General features: G+C 33.3%; 1 protein-coding gene across 1 annotated transcript in view; it reads right to left on the reverse strand.

Annotated features, from left to right (window-relative positions):
- LOC112592155 overlaps positions 1-9,157 on the reverse strand; it is a 72,655-nt gene extending 63,498 nt beyond the window's left edge. The window contains exon 1 of the mRNA XM_025336155.1: positions 8,590-9,157. Within this exon, the coding sequence (XP_025191940.1) occupies positions 8,590-8,603 (14 nt within the window). The 5' untranslated portion in view covers positions 8,604-9,157. The remainder of the gene's footprint in view (positions 1-8,589) is intronic.
- Positions 9,158-9,380: the final 223 nt, after the last annotated feature.

The following is a 9,380-nucleotide window of genomic DNA, read 5'->3' on the forward strand; positions in this document are numbered from 1 at the left end:
ATTTAATATTTTCGATCTAGGTCTAAACGTTACGTATTTTCAGTGAAAAAATACGATATGTTCTAAAAAATAAATTGGGTCGTTAAATATTACAGTATGTTTACCTTGACACAAACATAAAAACGACACGCGTCATTTATTGCAAGTCCGCAAACTGCAGTCGGAGTTTTCGACGTTTCATTCAACTTTAGACGTCTCAAGAATTGCGAATCGTTTCAGCGAAGAAATTAAAAAAAAAAGAAAAAGAAAAAAAAAGTGAAATATACCGGAATAGATACCGAACGATGATCACGCGTTTATATTATAATAATGCGTAAACCGTTCTGTATTATATGTGTCATGTATGTATTATTGTTATTATTGACTCTCCGGGATATCCGTTCGAGTATATATATTAATATAATGGCTGAATGACATGTAGCACTATACGAACGGAACGGGTTTAATCCGAAACGGTCGTAACGCCGTGTGAACGTGACGGGGCCGGACGATATCTGCGAGATGATTTTCGTATTTCATTTTCTGCGGTTTTTTGCGTGTCCGAAATCGCGCGGGTATGCGCAACAGGAATAAAACTTGGGCGCATTTGTCGCTGATGCTACAGTAGATAACAACAATATTATCATTATTTACTCTACGTGGTCGTATAACTACACGATCGACGATATCTTTCGATATGATATCATTGTACCGTATTTTACCTCCGTCCCGATGTTTATCTCGAAGGCAGCACGTCATCGTCATCACGCGCGACAACGACGTTGTATAATATTATAATAATATTTATGATTATTATCGTGCACATCACCTAGAGATACCTAGAAAATAGAGCTGACGAAATGGACGTTTAAGACTTTTCGAGTACGTGCCTGTCATTATAATGTCGACGCCTAAATAATTTAAAATGTAACATCTCGCCGCGATTTATCTCGTCGCGCGAACGAAGACCGCGCTGCAAAAATCGTAAAATGAACAATAATTTGTAGCTTCTTAGGCAGCCATGGTAACTTTCCAGATGATCGAGGCATGCAAGTTACTACCAAAACACCAATGACAGTGGACCACACTCATACCCATAGTATATTCGTAATGTATGTCCAATGACTTTCTGATATTCTAATTTAAAATTTCCTCGACTCCTATCTTTTTTCCTTAGCTTTACGCTGTGGCTCTTTTCCCTCTGCAGATTTTTGCCGTGCTCTTTTTTTCTTCGAGAAGTCCTCCACATCTTTTATTATATGCTTTTAGTTACGAAATCATGTTCTATGATCTATTATCCTGAAATATTATTTCATGTTGGTCAACTAACTGTATGCAGGTCAAATATGAACCGTGCAGTTGAATCACAAATACCTTTACTCATATACTTAACGTCGTGCTCTCAAAAGTCAAAAAATAAAATGATATAATATTATACTGTAAGTACAACAATATTGAGTTATTACTTCAGTACTTGTAGCAATGGAAATAATAATAATATGTGTACTCGCGCGGTCTCACGTATAATATGTCATAGTGTGACGGCTACAGCTGCAACAGTACATGTGTACCCACATATTATTATTTATTTCTTTTTTATTGTTATTATTATTATTATCGTAGTCGGTATACTCGGTAGGCACATGTACCGTTTAGAGTAGCAAAAATTCCACACTAGGCACAATACAAATTGCTATCGTACTGATAATTGAAGAATACATGGTATGAAAAACGTGACGTCTGCGTAACAGCCAGCTATATAATATAATAATAAATATGTAGGTACACTACAATGATGTACCCACATTTATACATACACGCACATAGGTACACACAAACACACACGCGTGCGCGCGCCTATATGATATGAAATGCACGCGGGAAATGACAAAATTCGTCAGGACCGCGTTTATTTGTTATCCGATTTGACCGGAACATAATAGCTGTATGTTCTTATTATTATCACCGTTGTTATTGTTGTACATACATCACGCGTGTATAGTTAGTTTTTCGACCGATTCCACGACGACGACAAAATACGCGCGGCGCGTAGGGAAATAAAAAGAGTCTGATGTATACAAATGAACAACGTAATGATAACAATAATAAAGAAAAAAAAATACTCAGCGCATAAACACCGTTACGCGATACGAATAATATAACAACAGTAATACGAACAGCGATGTATGTAAATGATAATAATAATAATATAATAACGTCCTGCACGTGTGTGTGCACGCAATGATGCAAGAAAAACTACTCTCGTCAAAAGCACACGCGACTTATAATAATATAAAATATAATATATTTTGGTATCATATTATACTATTAGTATTATATATGTTATTATATATTGCGACTTTGGGACTCTAAAGCATATACTTTGTTAATTTCTTCGACAAGGTTAGGTTAGGTTAAGTAAATGCTCTGGAAGTTTACCTCTATTGGTACAATTTCAAATTTTAAAGTAATTATTTTGTTTATTTTAAAGGTTTCTTATTACTGCTTTTTAATAGTTATTTCTGCATTTTTGATTTTTTTTTTCGTATGTTTTTTATTTTGTGACGATACAGGTGGATGAAAGTTAACGGGTTTTCAACAATCGTTGTCAACAGTACCGTGAAAAAAGTGTTTAAATTGGGTTATTTTAGCTATAGAAGCCGATATTTTCCTATAGATTTAAACATTTTTTATAAGAGTATTTAAAAAAAAAAAAATGTTCAACCGCAAGTATTTGTTATTAAACAGATAAATATAAGTATAATTACATATGAATAATTATTTTATTTTTTCAGAATCAAAAAAAGGCTTTATTGAAGGACACCGCAAGTGACATCAAACAATTTGCAGTCAGCCGCTGGACAAACTTTAAACTGTATATTATAATATGTTTATAATACATATTTAAATTGCATAAAAGTGTATATATTCGTTATTCGCTGCATACTTAGTACCGGACGATTAGAATTTTTATCCATTGAAATGTATATTCGAACAACACGTACGAACATCGAATGTTGTCTACCTGTTACGGATTTCGAATGCATGTTTAATAGGTGAAACAATAGACGTTTATAATGCGATGTAAAAATTATAATATTATATTGTATGTATCTATCACTTATAATTTGTTCGTTGTATATAATTAAATCACGAACAAGACTGTACCATATTGATAGACGTATAAATTGTGAAGATGATTTACGAGAACTGCATATTATGCTATAAAAAAGTATAGAAACTATTTACGTCTAGAGACTTAAACGCTGGTAAAAAAAAAAAAAAAAAAAAGTATGTAGTTACTAATAATGTTTATCATAGGTATTGCATTCATAATTATGTTATCGGATAATGTATAGGTATATATTAGCAGTATTGTATTATAGCGTTTAAACGTATTTCAATTATCTCGTCAATTATCGTCGCAAGCATGCATCAGCATAATAGGTATATATATTATAATACGTAGGTACCTATCATTAATACAACGAACAACGCGCGACTGAAACAATGGGAATGTCAAACCGTACACGAAAAGCCTAGGGGTCTCTGCACCCTTCACGCGCGCGTGTGTGACGACCGGATTGTAATATTATATTATACGGGCAATACGATTTATTATATAGGATTCAATTATTAGATCGTTTCCGATTTTTTAAAAGAAAAAATTCCCCTTATCGCGCAAAAAGACAATGCTGCAATGCCATTGTGCCATTATGATAGCATGTACCGTGGACACCGCACGTATTCGACACTAGCAACGGGTGCGCGCGAACGATAACAATAATTGATGATCGTTTGCATGGTAGCTAACATAAAACAATGAATGATTGAAAAAAAATGGATAAAAAAACAGTGGTTATTCGATTGCCGATGGCTTATTGTTTCGATCAAAAACGAGCGAAAAAAAGGATTCGGTAATGGACAGAATCGAAAACATTCGATGGAAGGGTGGAGGTAAGCTATTTACCTGTGCTCGACATTGTGGTGTTGGTCATATGGTCGTCGCGTACCGGAAACGTACAGTATTAACGACATAACGCAGCGGTGAGCAAAAAAAAAAAAACTGAATCAAACGAATCACGTTCGAATTCTACTCAATTTCGTCGCAATGGTTTTTCGATTTCTGGATGGACGGTTCGTAAAAAACGATATATATATATGTATATTAAATATATATTGTTGAGAAAAAAGCCAAAGCAGCAAGACCATGATCGAGCGTTGTGTCGGTTGCAATAAATATATATACCTATGATATATACACGTTTTCTAAATGGACAATCAGATGATTTGTGAAGCGGAAACAACTTGACATTAAACGAACTCGATAGACTGCCGCACGTCTGACCAGGGTGAATGCACTTATTTTGCACTATGTGAGTGCGTTTTTCCTGTAATATAGCGTATTATAATACATAGATATAGGTACATACAGAGTCGTGTAAGCCCGTAAGTCCCGTATCTTTGTAATCGTTGTGGTGCTATATTGTTAAATATTACTTAATATTTTATATATACCTATATTGTACAACAATATAAGTTATTTATATCACATAATTTGTTTTAGAACACTTATATGTATACAATTTTATTTTGAGCAATCCCTTCGATGTTCAAACACATTGTTAAAAGATAATATTCATATTTTGTTATAACGACCGCGAAACATCCCTTTATCACGCACGTATGTACTCAGTAAGCTATAACCACTGCAATGCACCTATCTTCATTGCATCATTTATGTTGACCTAGAAATTACTATACGTCACCATGCGACTAATACAATTATAATAATTGTATAGATCGATAATTGTTCGGTTTATATTAGTATAATAGTAATAAAGTATGCATGATATAATTTAAAATATTTTATAGTTGCGTTTTAAATTTAAGAAAAAAAAAATTAGATTTTTATTGAACAATGTTAAAAGGAAACCCCATCAAATAATTCACTTATCATCTTGAAGCAAACAAGTTTTTTTTTATCGCAATCTTCGGGGCGTTCGCACAGTTTTCGTTGATTTCATTATAATTAATTAAACTCTCGCATCATAACTAACCGTGAGTAAATGTAACCTATTTTTATTTGGGTACGATTCGATATAGGTGTCTAATTATAATAATTATATTATGTGCCTAACAAAAATTAAGAAAACAAACTCTAAAGAACTCCATAGTGAAAACTCCAAAAATGACACATATGAATGCTTTGTCATCCACAACACTATCTAAGCCATCTCTTTTTTTCATATCGTATGAACACGTGATTTTTTTTTTTTTTTTGATTTTTTTATGGAAACCACCGTTACAGATTTTACCTATGTTTGGTCAGGTACATGAAGTGTAATGTTTGATATAGTTCACGATTTTGCTGGTAATGTTTGGCGGTTATACGGAATATTTTTACATATTTTTTTTTCATCAATAAAGTTGACCGGATATTTGGAGTACATAATATAGGTGCCGTTTCTATATTAAAAATCCGGGCCTAGTAAACGTTACACTATACAGTAAGAATTAAAAAAAAAAAAAAATTTAAAAAAAATATACGTTTTCAGTATAATATATAATATTATTATATACAAATGCGTAAAAAATATTAATACGCTAGAATGATTGGCGTTATTGCGATATTTCGATATAACGCAAATATGAAAAATAAAAACATGTCCCATGATAATTGATTACCTATATAATTTATATTTTTTCGACGGACGTCAGAAAATCCTAAATAATATGTACACGATCGGATGAGAAAAATAATTTCTATGGATATCGTGTCAGTTTCTATACCGTTTGAATGTTTGACCATCATTTAGTATTGTACATAATACACTATCGATGATCACCATACGAAACGGATTCTATTGTGAAACAATATCATATAATCTAAATACAACGAACGATAATGAGCTCACGCGTTATCTAATGGTACATTATATCGATTACACTTAATACGTATGTGAAATATTATTATGAGGATTACGGCACTGGGTACTGTAACGGGAAATAGTTTCATCCGCGCTTATATTTAATAATATAATGAGTATATATGGATAGTCTAGCTTTCTCTGGTCATCGGTGCATCCTATGCATAATATTGTTATATATACACATAATACATGTGATATAGACAACGCACGTTCAACTTATCCCGGCCACGCGTTAAATTTTTACGTAACGTCCGTCTATTGCTATATTTTTGCTGAACAGTAGTGCACTCTACTCGTGTTAAACAGACGTATAACGGAAGAAGTATAATTATTTTTGAATAGTTGTAATATATAATACGGAAATTCAGCTAAATCTAAATGTCTGAAAGATATTCAACGAGATCAACTGTTTAATGACTGAAAGTGTAGGTTTAGCCAACAGGGATATTATGATGAAATGAAAATCCGACAATAATCGTTAACATCTTTCTCGAGAATATTATTTTATGTGATTAAACTGTAACTGACCTAATGGATTTTCAAGTAGTCGTATTATACAAGTTTTACTTTGATAATGTATATGAATTGTTCATATTACATGATATGATTTGCATCATTTACTTGTTTATTATGTACCTATTTACTTATTTTTTAAACACATAACATAACTTACTTATTTATTTTTAATGTTTAAAAATGTAAAATGTGCAATGTAACTCAGTGTAGGTACTATATTGTTTTTATTATTATTTTTTTTTTTTTTTTAATATTTATTACATTATGTTTCTTATTCTGCAATATGAAACTATCATTTATTTTTTTATTTATTTATTAGCCAATTCATATTTTAAATTATTGAATATTGGCCAAAAGTCTGTTGGTCGAATGAATGTTAGAAATTTGTACCATCCCGTATTATATATATTATATTAAACATATTAAAAAACAATATATATTATTAATGGCTTAGCGCACACATATTACATAAATCACAAATATTAGTTTATTTGAGGAAATTTTATATAAATTTGAGGATATTTTACCCACAACTTTGGGTACTTATACACGTTGAAACAGATCAGCTACGACTGCTTGTATAACAGCGAAATATACTAATTATTATAAAAAAATAAAAGATAACAACTTTTCGAAAAACACCTTAAGTTTTTTTTAATATTATTTCAACAAAAAATTTAAATAGTTAAAAAAATATGAACAAATTAACTTAAAATTAAATATTACGAAGTACACTTAAACGAATTCCAAAATGTGTTACTTTTATATTTATAACAAGTGTTTTAACTTTAAATTCGTACTATACAATCAGTGATATCCGAGGTTTTTCAACGCTAAAACGTGAATTAAAACATTAAAAGCTCCTATAAGATTTCGTAACCACGCAACCCACTTAAATTTATTTTTAAAATTAAGTTTTATCAAAATTATATGTATACTAAATAGCTATTAAAAAACTGCTAGTCATTTATTAGATATTCTATAGTTTGATAAAAAGTGGACTTAAAAAAAAAATACTCATATAATTTGTATGTGTGCACTAATCTAATATATATACATTATTTATATTTACATACACCTACATAATATTTATACATGATTATAATATACATGTACGATTTAAGGATAAATTGCATTATTATCGTGTAAACTTTTATGCGTATATACGAGTATATTATAAGTATATAATATATTTTATCATATAATACGTGTTTCCATGTATCTGAACGGGCTGGACCGATATTTCCGTTCGATACTGGAAGTTTTGCATTATATCCCATATATTATACGCGTAAAACAATAAACTAACTAAATAATAATATAACACTGTATAACATCGACGACGGTGACCCGTTTTGGCGCGATCCTGACAATATTACCTAAATCGAAACGGTGTACATATACACAGTATTATGACAGTAATAACGACGATTATTTATTAGTGATGTACCGATGTGTAACATTATATTATAGTATATTATACTGTATTATAAAAAACGATTAATCAATCAGTCGGACTCTAATAATGGAACGGAAGAGGGGCCGTTTTGAAGTGCGAAATGTATAAACACAGATATTAGCCAAGATTTATAAATATTATAATATAGGTACATCGAGTCTGCAGTACGACTTCCCCTCCGAGCCACCCGGTCGGTTAGATAAGTGGTGCATCCGTTCCGGAGTAATTACTCACGGAGTCTTATTATACAGATCGACCGTACACAATTTCGGGCGTGAACAATGAAGCAAAGATGTATAAATATATTATACACAATATGTAAAACAAGAGAACGAAAAAAAAACCCTCCTCTATTTATCAAAAAAACTATATCGTAAACTATTGTATCACGTCCGGAATTGGGAACGCGCGGGACGGGAAAACCGCGGATGTTATATTTTATACGAACGACACATCTTCTATACGATATTCTAATATTATATACTCGGGATTTCTACAACGACGATCAAAGTAGTTGATATCTACACAATGTTATTAAAATAAAATAGTAAATTTTTTTTCGACAAATTTTGCGTGTGAAACGATAAATAATACAAAAAATATAAAACTCAACGACGTAGGTATATAATTTAGTATATTATATGTACAATAATAATAATAATAATTATTATTATTATTATCGTATAGGCGTATAGTACTCACTTCGAGAATATCATTGTATGGCTGTCGGGCCGCGCTTTTGTGCGTACGACCGCGTCCGTGTAACTGCTGGTGCTGGTGTTGCTGCAGGATCGTCGACGACCCTACGTAGAAGGACGACGGCCTGGTTTAGACGACGAGTTCCGTTCGCAAGTCAGCCTCTGAATTTCTCAAGCTTATAATGTAATATTATAAAATTATGCTAGTGGCACGGGCTACACGCGGATATGCTGCAGCGGCTTGTCCCTTGCGTGCTTTCGGCAACCGTGATCGTGATCGCGGTGACAACCGTCGAAATACGCGATGGCGGCTGATATCAGCAGGTCGCGGTGGTTGGGTCCCGGATCGTTTGTCGCGTCTGACCGAACCGTGTCGTATGCTGTCGTGGACGTTTGCTAGCTCGGGACTCAGGTATGATGGTGCGACTACTACTACTACGACAACGACGACGACCCTTTTCTCTAGACGGACAAAGACGTCGGTGAGGTTTCGATGGCGCCGGTGGACTGGACGTCGTGTGGCGTGCGATCGTCGTCGTCTTCGTCGTCGGCGGGCGTCTTATCGATGAGAGATGCGTTTCTGGTGGTGGCTGGCGCGAATTATTTGGCGGCAGTAGCAGTGGTGGCGAAGAGGACCGGGCGGCAACGTACGGTTTTTCCCACCTGATTTTTTTTCGCCCGCGGATTTCGGCCAATAAACGCGGGGGCCGATTCGAGTTTTCCGAGCCGGAAGATTCCAAAGTGGGGACTGTGGCGGTCGCGGTTTTTCGTTTTTTTTTTTTTCATCTTACTCGT

The sequence above is a fragment of the Melanaphis sacchari genome, unplaced genomic scaffold, assembly GCF_002803265.2.
Source record: "Melanaphis sacchari strain LSU unplaced genomic scaffold, SCAv2.0 Contig159_pilon_pilon, whole genome shotgun sequence".
In the NCBI taxonomy this organism is placed as follows: domain Eukaryota; kingdom Metazoa; phylum Arthropoda; class Insecta; order Hemiptera; family Aphididae; genus Melanaphis; species Melanaphis sacchari.